Source organism: Bos indicus, chromosome 7 (genome assembly GCF_029378745.1).
Source record: "Bos indicus isolate NIAB-ARS_2022 breed Sahiwal x Tharparkar chromosome 7, NIAB-ARS_B.indTharparkar_mat_pri_1.0, whole genome shotgun sequence".
NCBI classification, from domain to species: Eukaryota; Metazoa; Chordata; class Mammalia; order Artiodactyla; family Bovidae; genus Bos; species Bos indicus.
The window spans coordinates 51,986,522-52,005,111 of record NC_091766.1 but is presented as its reverse complement, the minus strand read 5'-3'; the positions used below and the strand labels follow the sequence as shown (position 1 = coordinate 52,005,111).

Genomic DNA, 18,590 nt, shown 5'->3' with positions numbered 1-18,590 from the left:
TTGCAGTTCTCTAATAATTAGTGATGTTGAGCGTCTTTTCATGTGCCTACTGGTCATCTAAATGACAAAAGATCCTACATTTATAAATCTAAAACAGATGCTATGAAAAACATTCAAGAGAATTAAAAAGAGCTTTTAAAAAATAAATATTTGTCAGTCAAAAATTAAAAGTACAAAGCTTGGATGATAAAATATTTTGTCCAAAAAGTAGAACAAGAGGCAAAAAGAAAATAAGAAGTGGAAAAAAATTAGAGGGAGACAATCTATCAATTCAGGATATCCAGTATTTAACTAATGAAATTATGGTGAGAAGATACAAAATTCAAAGGAGAAATTACGATGAAAATAGAACAAGGAAATTTCTTAGAGCTAAAAGTGAGAGTTTAAATGTTAACAGAGTACACATGTGACTAGATAAATAGCTGACACTGATGTATCTTCAGAATAGGAGAAACAGTTTCCAATGTTTCCACCATGCAAAAATGTGACGTTAAAAGAGATAGGAATTAGAATGCAAAGTCTTCTGAATAGCAACTGTATATGCAATCACTAAAAGGAATACTGTTTTTAAGATATGAGGGAAAATTATTTTCAGCCTAGAATTTTATATCCAAACTATCAATCAAATGAAAGCAAGATACCTTCACAAGGCAAGTTCTCAAAAATTTTATGTCCTCTGCATCTATTTTTATGAAGATATTGAGAGATCTGTGTCAGCTAAATAAGTGGCCTCTTAGAATTTGTGAAGGGTTGGTTCTAAGACCCACAGATATCAAATTCCCCAGATGCCCAAATCCCATAGTTGGCCCTCCGCATCCAAGGGTTGCACATCCGAGGATTCAGCCAAGCTAAGATGGTGTATTAAGTTTGCATTCTGCAGTGCGTTGACTCATCAGATGTGCAGTCAGTGCATACACTATATGTATTAGAAAAATCCTCATATATGTGGACACAAAGTTCAAAACCCTGTTGCTCAAGGATCCACTATATACTGTTTCTTATCAAAGGGGACCAACATAGGAAAATGTTAAAGTCCTAACTATAGAGCAAATAGTATAAATGAAGGCGAGAGATAGGAGGGAATTTGTGTGAAAGATCTCCAGAAAATAAGTATAACTGATAGGCTTCTGAGATTTTTTTTTAAATTTAAGGGAAAATAATGATATTCAGGGAGAAATAATGTGAAAAATCAATAGAATTAAATAGAAAGTTGTGCCAATAAAAATAATTATCAACTCTAGGAAAGATATTTTCAAGAAAGGGAATGTAATCATACTATGGTGAAACTCCAGTACTTTGGCTACCTCATTCGAAGAGTTGACTCATTGGAAAAGACTCTGATGCTGGGAGGGATTAGGGGCAAGAGGAGAAGGGAACGACAGAGGATGAAATGGCTGGATGGCATCACTGACTCAATGGACGTGAGTCTGAGTGAACTCTGGGAGTTGGTGATGGACAGGGAGGCCTGGTGTGCTGCTATTCATGGGGTTGCAAAGAGTCGGACTGAACTGAACTGAACTGAATGTGTACTTTGAAGTAATCTTAGCAAATAAACCAAAACTATTAGTTTAACCAAAAGGAGGAGGAGAGGGGGAGAGGAAGCAGAAGCAGGAGAAGAAGAAAACCTAAGACAGGGAGAATAGAAGAAAGGGAATGTGTAATGTTTGTGTGTTTGTTAATTGGAAGGCAAGGAGGGCACGAAATAGGTGATGGGGATTAAAAGGCACAGACTTAAACAATTATAAAATTTCAAAAAACATGAAAATGTAATATACAGCATAAGGAATATATTATAATAACTTGTATGGGTACAGTTGGTTACTAGACTTGTGGTAATCATTTTGCAATGTATGCAAATGTCAAATCACTACATGGTACACCTGAAACTAACATAATATTGTTATTATATTTCAATAAGAAAAGAAAGAAAGGAGGCCAAGCAATTAAGAAATAAAAAGGTAAGAAGGTTAAGTGCTTTATTACAGGAAGAAGTTATTAAAGTATAAAATTGAATGTCAAAGCAGTATAAACACATAACAGAAAATGTAGATAAATCTACAGAAAACAGAGAAGAGAGCTAGAGATGAATTTGTTGTCATTCCTTATGATTTTTAGTTCATCTTTATTTAAAAATTATAGATAATTAAAATATATTTACAAAATAAAATGAAAAGTGAAAAGCTTTGCAACAGTCCACTAATAGCTTTATACAGACCCTCAAAATGTTTTTATTTATATTCATTTTCATGCAGGTTATATTTTGAATTATAAGACATAGTCTGGTTTCTATATCAGCAAAAATGAACATTAGAAAATATTAACAAAGAGTAGCATATTTAAAGAAAATGAAATTATATGAACACAGTGAGTGAGTGAAGTTGCTCTTTGCGACCCCACTTAGCCTACTAGGCTCCTTCGTACATGGGATTTTCCAGGCAAGAATACTGGAGTGGGTTGCCATTTTCTTCTCCAGGAGATCTTCCCGACCGAGGCTCCTGCATTGTAGGCAGACTCTTTACCGTCTGAGCCACCAGGGAGTCCCCTGGTCCCTAAGCTAAATCTTCTAATGTGAACACAAGGATATTATAATGTTGCTTACAAAATGATGCTTCATGGTTTTGGTTTGTTTGTTTAAGTTGGTTGGGATGTTTTTGGCTACACAGGCAGCTTGCCAAATCTTAATTCCCTGACCAGTGAAGAACCCAGGTGCAGACAGTGAAAACTCTAGATCCTTACCACTGGACCACGAGGGAATCCTACCAATGATGTTTCATTTTATCATGAGCAGAATAATAGAGAAATATTTCTTTTAAAATATCATTTAGAGCTAGATGATAGTTTCTTATCATGATTAAATGTTTTAGTAAGGTCAAGACATGCAGGTATATCTTCTTAGGTAAAGGAAGTACTGTAGGTGTATAAGATAATGAGATTCAGTCTATGAAATGTACTAGGGAAAAAAATCAACCTGTTTTCCAGAATGAAAATGGTACTAAACTCTTGTACATTTTGAAGGACCTAAACATACAAACTAATATTTAGATGGAGTACTGATTACAACTAACCTGTTTAATGGGAAAAAAAGGATGAAATAACATTATAAAATCATATAGTACTTTAAAATAAGGCTTTAGTTGCAAAATAATTTAACTTGGAGTAATAAAACTAAACTAATATTGATATAGTTTCATAACACTTCAAAAATACGTGAACATATAGAAAGAATTTTACTGAAAATTAAATCCAAGGCTATTTCGAAATGTGGGATTTTCGTCACTATTTCTCCCAGGATCTTGTGCCTGAACAGTGGGGAGAATCGGCTTCAAGAATTTGAACTCATTCGTCCCGGTACCTCCCGTCAGGCACACCTCATACTGGTAGCTTTGGGACAGGGTCCCCGTGCCGCTGACGTCCACCAGGTGGCCCGGGAAGTGGCCCTCGGCCACCGGGCAGCGACCCGCCGAGGTCGCCCCAGCCCTCCTGCACAGCCGCACCGCCACGAACACCAGCACCGAGAAGAGGAAGAGCGACGACACCGACGCCAAGGCCACCACCAGGTAGACGGTGAGCGGGTCGGCCGGCGCCGCGGCCGCCGCTTCCGCTTCCGGGGCCGGCAGGTAGGGCTGCGAGAAGCCGTCCACCAGCAGCACGTGCAGCGTGACGCTGGCCGACAGCGGCGGCTCGCCGTTGTCCTTGACCAGCACCACCAGCCGCTGCTTGGGCGCGTCGCGCTCGCTCAGCAGCCGCGCCGTGCGCACCTCGCCGTTGTGCGCCCACACGCCGAACAGCCCGGGCTCCGTGGCCTTGAGCAGCTGGTACGACAGCCAGGCGTTCTGGCCCGCGTCGCCGTCCACCGCCACCACCTTGGTCACCAGGTAGCCCGGCTCGGCCGCCCTGGGCACCAGCTCGGTGCAGGGCGCCGAGGCGTTCTGCAGCGGGTAGAGCACGAAGGGCGCGTTGTCGTTGGCGTCCGCCACGAGCACGCGCACCAGCGCCTGGCTGCTGAGCGCGGGCGAGCCGCGGTCGGTGGCGCCCACGCGGAACTCGAAGGCTCTTAGGGCCTCGTAGTCCAGGGACGTGAGGGCGAAGAGGTGGCCGTTGTCGGGGTTGATGGACACGAGGGAGGCGAGGGGCACGAGCGGGTCGGGGGGCGGCAGCAGCGAGTAGGTGACCTGGGCGTTGGCGCCCGCGTCTGTGTCTGTGGCGCTGACGCTGCCGATGTGCAGGGCGGGGCTGTTGTTCTCGCGGACCCACAGGGTGTAGGAGGTCTGGGTGAAGGCGGGGGCGTTGTCGTTGACGTCGGACACCAGCACGGTTATGTTGTGCTCGGTTTTCAGTCTTGGGGTTCCCATGTCAGTGACCGTGATAGTGATGTTGTACTCCGCTTGGCTTTCTCTGTCCAGTGCCCCTTCTGTCATTAGGATGTAAAAATTCTCCACAGAGGGTTTCAGAAGAAACGGCAGATGGTCTGGGATGAAGCACACTGTCTTTCCATTTTCTCCAGAGTCTCTGTCTTTAATCCTAAAAACAGCCAATGCTGTCTCAGGAGAGTTCTCCACAACATGGTTGGAAAGTGATGATATGATCAGTTCAGGGGCATTGTCGTTGGTGTCTAATACCTCGACCAAAACTGTGCATTTTGAAGAAAGGCCCCCACCATCGATTGCCTGTATATTTATTTTGTAAGACTTTACTAGCTCATAATCAAGCAACAGTCTGAGTATGATTTCTCCAGAAAAAGGATTGATATGAAAGGTTGTTAGAATATCTTCAGAAGCATCAAAAAATGAATAGGATATGTCTGCATAGATTCCAGAGTCTGCATCTTCTGCAGAGACTTTAGCAATAAAGGACCCTACTGGGCTGTTCTCCGGAGTCTGGGTCACATAGATTGCCTGAGAAAACTGAGGGGCATTGTCATTGACATCCAGGATCACAATGTGTATATTAGTGGCTCCAGACCTGGGTGGCAACCCACCATCCAGCGCTGTGAGTGTTAAGCTGAACTCTTGCTGTTTCTCCCGATCCAGCGTCCTGTCCAGTACTAGCTCTGGATATATTATGCCTTCATCACTGCCACTAATTTTAATATGGAAAAAAGAGTTGGGGTTGATAGTATAGTTTTGGATACCATTAAGTCCTCCATCTGAATCTTGTGCTCTTTCTAGTTGAAATGAGGTCCCTTCAGCTGTATTTTCTAATATTTTTAAGACTGTCTCTTTGTCTCGAAAAACTGGTGAATGATCATTTATGTCCCTCACCCTCAGCTCAATCCGGTAAATCTGAAAGGGATTATCCATTAAAATTTGAAAATACAGCACACAGGGTTCTCTGGAGCCACACAGCTTCTCCCGGTCCAGTTTTTCATTTGTAAGCAAATCCCCAGTTTGAGAGTCCAGGAGCAAGTGTTGTTTATTATCATCAGAGACCACCCGCGCTCCCCTTGCAAGCAACTCCTTGTCCCCCAGCCCCAGATCCTTAGCTATATTGACTACAAAGGATCCTCTCTCTGTTTCCTCTGTCACCGAGTAACGTCCAAACCCAGAGCCTGCCAAGGATACTCCCCCAAACAGAAAAAGAAACAGGACTTGCCTTTGTCTTGAGCAGGGAAATCGTCTAGCCTCCATAGCTGCTTCTGAATACGTCTTTAATATTGGTAACAATCACAGATCCCAGTGTAAATAAACAGCAGTCGCAAACCGCAGATCTACACCGTGTAGTAGCAAAGGTATGGGTTATGTTTTATAACCCCCTTTTCTAATCTTGGGTTGCTACAGCTTTTCTCCCTGGTCTACCTGCCGCTATCTTTCTTCTTATGTCAGTGACTTACCGCAGCACTCTCAGTTCAGATTTTTACCCCTGTCTCTTTAGCCTGCAGCGCCACCGCGTGGCCTCCAACAGACTCAAATCGCTGTACCCAATTTGTGCGCTTGTATGTCTTTGTTATTTAAATATTTCGTTTTTCTTTTGTTTGTATCATTAAAAATAATGTTAAAATAGAGAACTGTTCACTTTGTTGAAATTTTTCACTGCTTATGGTGAAAGTTAAAAATTCATCAGTTGAAAAAATAATGTGTCTAGCAGTTGAATCTGTCCATTGTGCTAGATTTTAGTTCTAAGCCTTGCACTGCTGACACTTCTCCCAAGCAATACAAGGAATCCAAAGGAAAACTAGTGACCTCAAAGATCACCAAAGGAACAGATTTTACCTTTCCAAAACTTGAGCATAGGAACACCAAAAACTGAGAAAAGAAAAATTTCACACCTTCTTTAACAAATTTCTTCCAAACTTAATTACATTGCCGAAATAGAATCATCATTGTATAATCTAGAAAGAAGCATTTAAGGCTGTATCTTCTCTGTGCTCCAATAAAAACCTGTGTAATTGCCTTGTAAATATTGTTTCCAATAATGTGTCCCTTCTTCAATATGTGACCTGGTTAACGAATGGAACTTCAATATGGAAACTATGTCTTAATCATCAATTGCCAAATCAGACAATCACTAAATGCTTACTGTATTAAGGCATGCATAAATAAACTCTAGTGAGTAGGACATGAAATATTTTAGGGCCTTACCATTTGAAAAATTGTATTCTTTCACTCATTCTTTGCAATTTGTTCCCTTTCTTTCACATGTCTTTGTTTTTCTTACATCAGTTTTAAAATATATGCAGAATTAAAGCAGGGACTGACCTCTTTTTTAAGGTCCTTCTTAATTCAAGTGGGATCTAATTTCATGCACAAAATAAAAAGTAGACCACACTAATGCCTGTCCTATCTACTGAAAATAAGAACAGCATTATAAACTCTGCCTCACAGAGAATTTTGTCCAAGGCCCTAATATCTAGGGGGAAATCTCTCTTTTCCTCAACAGTAAGCAAGATATACAGATTAAACTGAGAACTATGGTACAAGGAAAGGGATAGATACTGTTCAAAACACTCAAATTGTTTAATATAAAAGCCATAGGGTATAAACCGCTGCTTGATGACTTCTGTTTTTCAACTGAATGGGACTGCATTGTTAGCCCCCCAAAATTTAACAGGAATATCTGATTTTTTTCTGACAAAGTTAAAAGCAACAAACTATTAAACATTTCTATGTGATACTATAGAATAATGATATTTTTGCTTTTTTTGTCTGCAAACATACATATATATGCACCCTCGGTATCCTAAAATCATGTTTCTTATTTTCAGATAAGAGACATCACACAATGGAAATACTATATTTTAAATAAGTAAATGCCAATACAGAGAGAATGTTTTAAAAAGTAACATAGTTTAAGAAAATTGCTGTAATGAAAATCTAGACTGACAAATCACCGAAAATACCGGTTTTGAAAAAAAATGAAATATCAAATAGTACACATACAGATCGCATGCAGCAGATTATCTTAGTAACTGAATAAGTATTAAGAACTGACATTTAAAATGTAAACACAAAGTCAGTAAAGATACATAAGTGGAGAAAATGTGGTAATACCAACTTTGACGATAAAGCCTATTTCACTTGTTGGGATTCTGGTGAGAAATGCTTCACTGAACTGAACTATGAATCTAAGGAAACTTGTGAAGTTGAACAAAGTTGGAGATTGAGGATAAACAAAACACAGAAAATTAAATACTACCTTATTGGTGGTGGTAATATTTTAAAGAAAAAATAGAGGAAGAAAATGTCTTTATTAAATAAGTTCCTATTAGGGGACTTCCCTGGTGGCTCAGACGGTAAAGCGTCTGTCTAAAATGCGGGAGACGCGGGTTCGATCCCTGGGTCGGGAAGATCCCCTGGAGAAGCAAATGGCAATCCACTCCAGTACTATTGCCTGGAAAATACCATGGACAGAGCAGCCTGGTAAGCTACAGTCCATGGGGTCGCAGAGAGTCGGACACGACTGAGCGACTTCACTTCCACTTATCAATTATTAAATTCCAACGCTACCCTGAAACGAGGGGTTTTCTTCGACTTCCCTGCCTATGCTCTTGGATGAAAGATTGGGGAGACTTGGCTTTAGGACCTTGAACTCATTCGTCCCAGTTTCTCTTGTTAGACACAGCTCGTACTGGTAGCTCTGGGACAGGGTCCCCGTGCCGCTGACGTCCACCAGGTGGCCTGGGAAGTGGCCCTCGGCCACCGGGCAGCGACCCGCCGAGGCCGCCCCGCCCTTCCTGCACAGTCGCACCGCCACGAACACCAGCACCGAGAAGAGGAAGAGTGACGACACCGACGCCAAGGCCACCACCAGGTAGACGGTGAGCGGGTCGGCCGGCGCCGCGGCCGCCGCTTCCGCTTCCGGGGCCGGCAGGTAGGGCTGCGAGAAGCCGTCCACCAGCAGCACGTGCAGCGTGACGCTGGCCGACAGCGGCGGCTCGCCGTTGTCCTTGACCAGCACCACCAGCCGCTGCTTGGGCGCGTCGCGCTCGCTCAGCAGCCGCGCCGTGCGCACCTCGCCGTTGTGCGCCCACACGCCGAACAGCCCGGGCTCCGTGGCCTTGAGCAGCTGGTACGACAGCCAGGCGTTCTGGCCCGCGTCGCCGTCCACCGCCACCACCTTGGTCACCAGGTAGCCCGGCTCGGCCGCCCTGGGCACCAGCTCGGTGCAGGGCGCCGAGGCGTTCTGCAGCGGGTAGAGCACGAAGGGCGCGTTGTCGTTGGCGTCCGCCACGAGCACGCGCACCAGCGCCTGGCTGCTGAGCGCGGGCGAGCCGCGGTCGGTGGCGCCCACGCGGAACTCGAAGGCTCTTAGGGCCTCGTAGTCCAGGGACGTGAGGGCGAAGAGGTGGCCGTTGTCGGGGTTGATGGACACGAGGGAGGCGAGGGGCACGAGCGGGTCGGGGGGCGGCAGCAGCGAGTAGGTGACCTGGGCGTTGGCGCCCGCGTCTGTGTCTGTGGCGCTGACGCTGCCGATGTGCAGGGCGGGGCTGTTGTTCTCGCGGACCCACAGGGTGTAGGAGGTCTGGGTGAAGGCGGGGGCGTTGTCGTTGACGTCGGACACCAGCACGGTTATGTTGTGCTCGGTTTTCAGTCTTGGGGTTCCCATGTCAGTGACCGTGATGGTGATGTTGTACTCTGCTCTTTCCTCTCTGTCCAGTGTTCTCTCCGTTACTAAGGTGTAGAAGTTCTTGACTGAGGGTTTTAGAAGAAAAGGAAGGTCATCTTGGATGGAGCAAGTTGTTTTCCCATTGTCCCCAGAGTCAGGATCTGAAACACTGAAAACAGCAACTACAATTTCAGGGGAGTTCTCTGGGATGGGGCTGGTAAGTGCAGATACTGTCACTTCCGGAGGATTGTCATTCACATCCACTACCTGCAGGAGAAGAGTGCATTTTCCTGAGAGGCCGCCCCCATCGGTGGCCTTGACGTCCACTTCATAAGAGAAAACTGTTTCAAAATCTACTTGTTTTCTCAGTCGAATTTCTCCTGTTTTTGGATTTACCTCCAAAGTTTTACTAATATCTTCAGAAGGCTGAAAGAATGTGTATGATATTTTCCCATAGAGTCCACTGTCTACATCGCTGGCAGAAACAGTGACAACCAGGGAGCCTACGGGGCTGTTTTCAGGAATATGCACCTTGTAGAGCAACTGCTGAAACTGAGGGGCGTTATCGTTGATGTCCACCACTTCAATGCGAACCTGGGCTGTCCCATACCTTGGTGGAGAGCCGCCATCCAGCGCTGTCAGCGTTAATGAGATTTCGGGCTCCTCCTCCCGATCCAGCTCTTTGTCCAACACCAGCTCAGGGTATTTTCTGCCATCACTGCGCTTGTGGGTTATAACCCGGAAATGGAAGTTGGGGCTAATTGTATAGTTCTGAATATTGTTGCTGCCTACATCCAAGTCCAGAGCATTACTCAGAGGGAATGCAGTTCCTGTAGGACTGTTTTCCGGTATTTTTAGAATAATTTCTCTTTCATTGAACACGGGGGAATGGTCATTGATGTCCTTCACCCTCAGTTCTGCCTGGAATATCTCTAAAGGTTTTTCCATTAATACTTGGAAATGTAGTATGCAAGGCTCAGTTGGACCGCATAGCTCCTCTCGATCTAGCTTCTCATTTAGGAGCAAATCCCCCGTCTGAACCTTGAGCTGCAAATGCTCTTTGTTCCCCTGGGAAATGATCCGGACCGCTCGAGTAGCCATCTCTGCCAACCCCAACTCCAGATCTTTTGCTAAATTTGCCACAAAGGAGCCTCTCTCTGTTTCTTCTACTACTGAATAGGGCCCCAAATCAGCGCTCCCCCAAGACATGCTCAGGCAAACAAAGAAAACTAGGACTTGCCTTTGTCTGTGATTGTGCATCCGTCCAGTCTCCATTGCTGTTTCCTGACAACTAGGTTCACAGGAGCTTCATAAATGCCCAAGATCCTGGTAGCCCTAGCAGGTCAAAGCTTTGTCACTAAATAAAGTTTTAGAGAGGTTTCACACTCACTTTCGCTGTGGCTGAGAAAGCTATTCTTCAGGCAGTTTCCAGGCAGTGTGAAACTAGCTGGATACTGGAGCTACTGTTTTTAAGGCAAGTCTCTTTTTTTATCACCTTAACCTGCAGCGCCACCATGCGTTCTGTCTCATCTTTACTGGTTTCACTGAATGCAAAACTGAATGCAGTTATCCTAAATGTACCAGATAGGTTGTCAACTGTGTTCATTAATTTAAAACACTAAGTTCTATTTCCATATGGCTTTTATGAGTTCAGGAAGAGCTGTGTTGTTGCACAGAAGTACAAAGAGCAAAATTTCATTTATGTTAATGTTCAGAGTTAATGATTAAAATAATTTAATTATCATTTAAGTTAAAAAGAATATACACTTTAGTATATCATTTTCACGGTAAATATTATAGAATTATAAATGAGTAGACACTGCAAAATTGCAATCAATTATGTTTCTAAAGAGAGTATTTTACCAATGCCTTATTAAAGAATATTACTTCTTCATTCCAACACCTAAGTCTGAGGACAGTGAGTTTCCAAAACTTTCATGTTTCGTGGCTTTCCAAAAGTTTCATGTTCCAAAACTTCCCCAAACGGGAGTCTAATAGTTATTAGGCCTGCCATGTTTTTGGATTAAAAAAAAAAATCATGAGAATGATTTGTTTTATTCCTTTTTTTTTTTTTTTTTTAAAGATCCCCTTGAGAAGGAAATGGCAACCCAATCCAGTTTTCTTGCCTGGGAAATCCTATGGACAGAGGAGCCTGGTGGACTACAGTCTATGGGTGGCAAGAGGAGGACATGACTTAGCGACTAAACCACCACCACACTATCTACGGTGTAAAATGTGAATTAAAAAGGCTTACAATTTATTTTATTTACTAAAACCTAGCCTGAAATATTGGGATATTGTGTTCATTTTGGGATATCACATTTAAAGTACATTGATAAGTCAGAGTGTATCCATAGGAATTTTAAATAAAGAAAAGAGGGCGTCAAAGTACCAGAGTTCAAGAGTATGAAGAGCTGTCATGTAACACTGTTTACACTATTCATATGCAGTGGGTAGAGTTAGAGTGAATGAATGGGCTTGCTCAAAGCAGGTTTATACTTTCTATGACAAAATAATTAAGTGATTAGATCTGCCTTTTTTTTTGTTTGTTTGGTTCATACATGACATTTCACATGTTTCAATGCCATTCTCCCAAATCTTCCCACCCTCTCCCTCTCCCACAGAGTCCATAAGCCTGTTCTATACATCAGTGTCTCTTTTGCTGTCTCGTATACAGGGTTATCGTTACCATCTTTCTAAATTCCATATATATGCGTTAGTATACTTGTTTTATTCCTTTTTTTAAAAAACAGCTTTAATGAGATGTAATTCACATACCATAAAATTATACATTCAAAATGTATAATTCAATGGCTTTTAGTATATTCACATCCACAACCACAGTCAATTTTAGAACATTTTCTACCTCAAACCCATATCCTTTAGTTCAGATTTTCCAGTTTTATAATTGAAATTGAATTTTGGTAAAGATTCGTAATATATTTATAAACTCAGTGTTTTTGTTTAACTATATTTAGAAGTTTGTCTAATACTTTGTCTAGGGTTAAAGCATCTAATCAATAAGGTCTAAACTCCTGTCACAAAGGTCTTTGTATGCCTTTCTTTGGCCATAGGTAGTACTGCCAGACTGGATAATTTTCTTTCAAGCAGCCAACAGTAAGCAGAATAATGGCCACCTACCCAAAGATACTCATGCCCTAATTCCCAAAGTCTGTAATAATGTTCTTACATGTCAAAAGAGAATTCATAAATGTAATTAAATTGAGGACCCTGTGAAGGAGAGGTTATCTTGGATTATCTGGGAGGGACAGAACCTTTCCTGGCTATGATCAAGGAAGATATGATTACAGAAGAACTGGAGTAAGGGACAGAGTGTTGCTGGCTTTGAATGTAGATTAAAGAGACCATGAGTCAAGTAATATAGGCAGCATCTAAAAGCTGGAAAAGACCAAGAAATTAATTCTCCTCTAGAGCCACCAGAAAGAAATGCATCCCTGCCAACATCCTGAATTTAGCCCAGACTCATGTCAGACATCACACCTACAGAACTATATAGTAGCACATTTTTATTGTTTTGAGAGTCTATGTTTGTGGTAATTTTTAATAGCAGCAATACAAAACTAATACACATAAACATGAATTTTCATGCACCCAGCATCCAAGTCAGCAAAAATTCATCACTCTACAAGGACAGCATTATCAGAGCAAATGCTTAAGAATGTCTGATTCAGCTCTTGTGATCCATTTTTTCAAAATAGTCATTTATGACTCTAAATCTTTTTTCAGTATAATTTTTTAAAGAGATGTTGTCAAAGCCATATGGTTAATTTTAACAGAAAATTACTAGAGCCTATTGGCTCTATTAACATTCCAGAATCTCTAAATTGTTTAGTGATAAAAATTCTGCCACATAATTGCTCATACTTTTCTGAAATTAGTTATTTCATTCAGAATACTAGAATAGCTACTGCTTCAAAACAAATAGTGGGCTAATGTGAATATAGTATTTTAATCTGAGTAAGGAACTTACAAATTGTGTATAATAAACTTTCAAAAAAAAGAATATGTATATTAGGATTGACAGAAAAAGACTGAAGAAATAGTACAAAAATACAACCAAAAAAAAAAAAATACAACCATAGGGTTAATTCTACTCTCTATTCAGAGCATTCATTTCTTCAGTAATGAATGTGATATGTTGAGAAGGTACAGGAATATAATCAGACTGATTGGATCATGATGAAGATCAACTGTGGTATCTGACCCAGCTTACTTAGGTCAATGCTGCTATAAGAACTTTGGGTTCATTGGTTCAGAGCAGTGTGATCTTTGGTACAGAACCAAAATCAAGGAATAGACTAAAAGTTACATTTCTACATGTGAATTCAGTTTATGAAAAAGAATTTCACTTTCTCAGTTTTGAAGACAGTGCTACCAGTTAGTGCTTGCTGGCATAGCATCTGGGTTAAGAACTGGGGTACTCAATTCAAATAGACTTAGAATATATTTCACATTTTTTTCCATTTATTACTTCCAAATTGTGTGCAAGTAAAAGAGGAGATAATATGTCAACTTCCTTAGGGTTTGGCAGAAGATTATAAAAATAATGAACGTAAAGCACTCCTCACTCTAAATTAGTGATCAAGAAAAAATGACAAAGATCAGTTACATCGAATTCTCTTACACTTAAGAGTTGTGCATTCTACTGTATTATATAATATTTTAACACTATCTTACTGTGAGAGCATTAGGATTGGATTCTGCTGGAGGTAGCACAAAACTAAAACAATAGAGGCTTAAATGAGATAGAAATACCTTTATTTCCCAAGTAAAAAAAGTTCAGAAGTAGGCAATTCAGGGATGACATGATGACTCCGATTATCAGGGATCCTCATATCTTTAGAGTTTATGCTACACTGACTGTCTTGAACCATTATTTCCATCTTTAGTTTTGCTTTATGGCTCAATATGACATTATATTCCAAAAGTTACTCACACATTCCAAGCAGCAAAGGCAGTTAGAGAAAGACAAAAGGGACCCCCCAGCCACTTCCTAGATGAATCACCTTGCTTTTAAAGGCCTTTCTGAAACTCTCTTAGAACATTCTCATATACATTTCTTTGACAGTAACCTAGTCAAATGTTTTATTAGAGCTGCCAAGAAGGTTGGGAAAATGTTTTCTTTTAACTAAGTACACTAATGTTCTAAATGAAATTTGGGGATCTGTTACTAAAGAAGAAAAGATGAATGGAGTTTAAGTGGCTACTGCATACTCTGTCATAGATGATCAGTGTTTCTCAAGTGGGAAAAGCCAGTTTCCTACTATGCCCTTTCATCTCACTAAATAAACAGTGTAGCTTTTTCTCCCTTTTTAACACCAATGAAACTAAATGAAAAGCAATTAAAACAATTATATTAAAACTAACATTGGTATATTAATGAAACACAATTAGTATAACATTTTAAGAGAAAATATGATCAAAGTGCTATGACAGCAGAATAAAGCAAGAACCAGAGTCTCACTGTATCAGTTCTCTCTCCTTTCATATTAGTCATGGCTCAGTGTGTTAGTACGGTAGTGCTCTTACATATTTACTTGTTAAACTATGCAGAAAAAGTTAAGCGAATACAACTGATAATAATTTCCCATTGTTTTTTCCTCATATAGATCTAAGCTATGCCAGAACAAGGGTTTGTACAGCTATTGACTTCATCATTGTTTTCAGGCAACATTTAGGACCATTAATCTTGTTATAGTAATGAAAAAAAGATACCATTTTTAAAAACAAATTTTGCAAGTAAGTTTAGTGTTTTAAAGGTTCATGGTAAGTTGCCAGAAAAACCTTTAACCGTCATCAATTTAAAATATTTGTTATATTAAAAACAACTATTGTCACTGAATACTGAAACTAAAGTCTTCCCTAAAATTGCGGATTTATTTCTGGCCCCGGGAAATGGCTCTGAAACTTGGGTACAACTGGCTTTAGGAATTTGAACTCGCCGGTCCCGGTACCTCCCATCAGGCACACCTCGTACTGGTAGCTCTGCGACAGGGTCCCCGTGCCGCTGACGTCCACCAGGTGGCCCGGGAAGTGGCCCTCGGCCACCGGGCAGCGACCCGCCGAGGCCGCCCCGCCCCTCCTGCACAGCCGCACCGCCACGAACACCAGCACCGAGAAGAGAAAGAGCGACGACACCGACGCCAAGGCCACCACCAGGTAGACGGTGAGCGGGTCGGCCGGCGCCGAGGCCGCCGCCTCCGCTTCCGGGGCCGGCAGGTAGGGCTGCGAGAAGCCGTCCACCAGCAGCACGTGCAGCGTGACGCTGGCCGACAGAGGCGGCTCGCCGTTGTCCTTGACCAGCACCACCAGCCGCTGCTTGGGCGTGTCGCGCTCGCTCAGCAGCCGCGCCGTGCGCACCTCGCCGTTGTGCGCCCACACGCCGAACAGCCCGGGCTCCGTGGCCTTGAGCAGCTGGTACGACAGCCAGGCGTTCTGGCCCGCGTCGCCGTCCACCGCCACCACCTTGGTCACCAGGTAGCCCGGCTCGGCCGCCCTGGGCACCAGCTCGGTGCAGGGCGCCGAGGCGTTCTGCAGCGGGTAGAGCACGAAGGGCGCGTTGTCGTTGGCGTCCGCCACGAGCACGCGCACCAGCGCCTGGCTGCTGAGCGCGGGCGAGCCGCGGTCGGTGGCGCCCACGCGGAACTCGAAGGCTCTTAGGGCCTCGTAGTCCAGGGACGTGAGGGCGAAGAGGTGGCCGTTGTCGGGGTTGATGGACACGAGGGAGGCGAGGGGCACGAGCGGGTCGGGGGGCGGCAGCAGCGAGTAGGTGACCTGGGCGTTGGCGCCCGCGTCTGTGTCTGTGGCGCTGACGCTGCCGATGTGTAGGGCGGGGCTGTTGTTCTCGCGGACCCACAGGGTGTAGGAGGTCTGGGTGAAGGTGGGGGCGTTGTCGTTGACGTCGGACACCAGCACGGTTATGTTGTGCTCGGTTTTCAGTCTGGGTGTCCCCAAGTCCGTGACAGCGATGATGATGTTGTATTCGGCTCTGGTCTCTCTGTCTAGCGGTCGCTCTGTTACTAGGGTGTAAAAATTTTCCATGGAAGATTTCAGCAAAAACGGTAGATCGTACTGAACGGAGCAACTTACTTTCCCATTCTCTTCAGAGTCAAGATCTGAAACACTGAAAACTGCAACCACAGTCTCAGGCGAGTTCTCAGGGATCTGTCCAGTGAGTGCAGACATGGTGACTTCTGGGGCATTGTCGTTCACATCCACGACTTGAATCAGAACGGTGCATTTTCCAGAAAGGCTTCCAGTATCGATGGCCTCGATATTGACCTCATAGGACTGAGTTGTTTCGAAATCAAGTTGTTTTTTCAGTCGAATTTCTCCAGTCATGGCATTGATCTCAAAGGTTTTGCTAATGTCTTCTGAAGCCTGGGAAAGTGAATAGGAAATCTCTCCATTGACTCCTGTGTCTACATCGGTAGCAGAGACTTTGACAACAAGGAAGCCTTTGGGACTGTCCTCAGGGATCTTTACTCTGTAGAAAGGCTGTTCAAATTCAGGGGCGTTATCATTGATGTCCACGACTTCTATGTAGATGTGAGCGGTGCCAGACCGTGGTGGAGAACCACCATCCTGAGCAGTGAGGGTTAACCTGAACTCAGCTTCCTCTTCGCGATCCAGTACTTTGTCCAGCACAAGTTCTGGATATTTTCTGCCATCGCTGCGTTTGCGAGTGAGGACCCGAAAATAGGAGTTGGGACTGATTATATAATTTTCAATATTATTTTGGCCTACATCCATGTCCTGAGCATTCTTTAGAGGAAATGTAGTGCCAGGAAGACTGTTCTCTGATATTTTTAACAACATATCTCCATCCCTGAACACTGGAGTATGGTCATTTATGTCTGTTACCTGTAGCTCAGCTTGAAAAAACTCTAAGGGATTCTCTAGTAAAACCTGGAAACGCAGCACACATGGCTCTGTCTGACCACACAGTTCCTCGCGGTCCAGTTTCTTATTTAGCAGTAAATCCCCAGACTCCTGATCCAGCTGCAAATACAGTTTGTTCCCTTTGGAAATGACCCTTGCTCCCCGACTGGAGAGTTCCCCCTGCCCCAGACCCAGGTCTTTTGCTAAATTGGTTACAAAAGAGCTCCCCTCAGCTTCCTCCACGACAGAATAACGCCTAGATTCAAAGCCCGCCAGAGCTAAGCGTAAGAAGAGAAAGAAGAAAAGGACTTGCCTTTGTCTGCAAACAAGCTTCCTGCTGGCCTCCATTATTCTTGCCCGGTATAGCCTCTGGCGAGGATGGTTCCGCTGAGCGGTAAAGGCCTCAATATCTTGTGGTTTACCTCAGAAATATTCCGTGAGTAGCCCTTTACGGAAGACCTAGTCGTACTGTGACACCCAAGCTTCCCGTGGGCTTCCAGGCTCTGCTTACAAGTTCTGCCTTTAATAGAACCGCAGCTGCGGTTTAGGTATGTACCTTCTTATCCTGCAGCGCCACCACGCGTCCTCAGAGGAACTTGTATTTTCCGGGTTGAAATGGATGCAGTGTTCCCAGCTTTTTTTTTTTTTTTTTTAATTTTGGCCGCGCTGCGTTGCTTCTGGGATCTGCGTTCCCTGACCATGGACTGAACCCATGTCACTTCAGTGAAAGCAAGGAATTGTAACTACTAGACCACCAGGGAACTCCCCAGTGTTCCCAACTCTTGACAGTATTATGTATCACCGACATATCTAAGGTTCAGTTCAGTTCAGTCACTCAGTCATGTCCGACTCTTCGACCCAATGGACTGCAGCACGCCAGGCGTCTCTTAGAATACTGTTTTTACTATTTCCCACCCTAAGGTTCAGACAACTGTCTGAGGGCCATACAGGAGAAATGATAGTAGACTGACTACTTTCAATAATGCTAATTGAGTTTGGAGCAAAAGAAAATATGTGACAGTCTGATAAGAAAGACTATGCAGAAATTTAAATGTATATGGTAACAGAAAACTTTGAGAATTGGACAATTTTACTGCCATGAACTATGGGAATAATTAGTAGCTATAAACCTTGGACACATTATTTAACCAGTGTCTCCGTTTCCTCATCTGTCTAATGTGACAATATTAAAGGTATTTACCCATTGGGATGCTGTGAGTTCCCCACTTAAAGATGAGGAAACTGAGGCAGAAAGAAATTAACCTTATACACACATACACCAGGCATGTTTTTTGATGCCATCAGGTAGCTCAGTTTGCATTAGTCCATTGCCATGACTAGAAAAACAAGATTCACATGGCAGAAGAATTCATGAGCAGCATTATTTCAGATAGATGTTATCATATCAAATGATGAAACACAAAGGCTGGAGAGTTTGTTTAGTAGAGGTATAATCAGATCATATCGATGAGTCTGTATCTCAGAAGTGTTCTAGTTTTCATTCCACTTCTTACAGTGTCAGTTTTTTCCATCTTTTTTAAAGTTAGGGGATAATTACAATATTGTGATTTCTTTTTTTTTGCCATCAACATGAATTAACATTAGGTATACATATGTGCCCTTTTTCTTGAATGTCCCTCCTACCT

At 43.1% G+C, this 18,590-nt stretch overlaps 4 protein-coding genes across 4 annotated transcripts in view; all 4 read right to left on the bottom strand.

Annotated features, from left to right (window-relative positions):
- LOC109562123 (protocadherin beta-4) overlaps positions 1–18,590 on the bottom strand; it is a 149,114-nt gene that overhangs the window by 59,274 nt on the left and 71,250 nt on the right. The gene's annotated exons all lie outside the window — the stretch shown is intronic.
- On the bottom strand, positions 1,963–5,936 carry LOC109561085 (protocadherin beta-10-like). The gene has a single exon (XM_019963511.2). The coding sequence runs from the start codon at positions 5,625–5,627 to the stop codon at positions 3,228–3,230; it is 2,400 nt and encodes a 799-aa protein (XP_019819070.2). The 5' UTR covers positions 5,628–5,936; the 3' UTR covers positions 1,963–3,227.
- LOC109562129 (protocadherin beta-16) lies at positions 6,930–11,622 on the bottom strand. Its single transcript, XM_019965083.2, has one exon. It carries the CDS (start codon positions 10,315–10,317, stop codon positions 7,927–7,929), a length of 2,391 nt encoding a protein of 796 aa, XP_019820642.2. The 5' UTR covers positions 10,318–11,622; the 3' UTR covers positions 6,930–7,926.
- Positions 13,805–18,569, bottom strand: LOC109562131 (protocadherin beta-8-like). Its single transcript, XM_070792088.1, has one exon. The coding sequence runs from the start codon at positions 17,290–17,292 to the stop codon at positions 14,926–14,928; it is 2,367 nt and encodes a 788-aa protein (XP_070648189.1). The 5' UTR covers positions 17,293–18,569; the 3' UTR covers positions 13,805–14,925.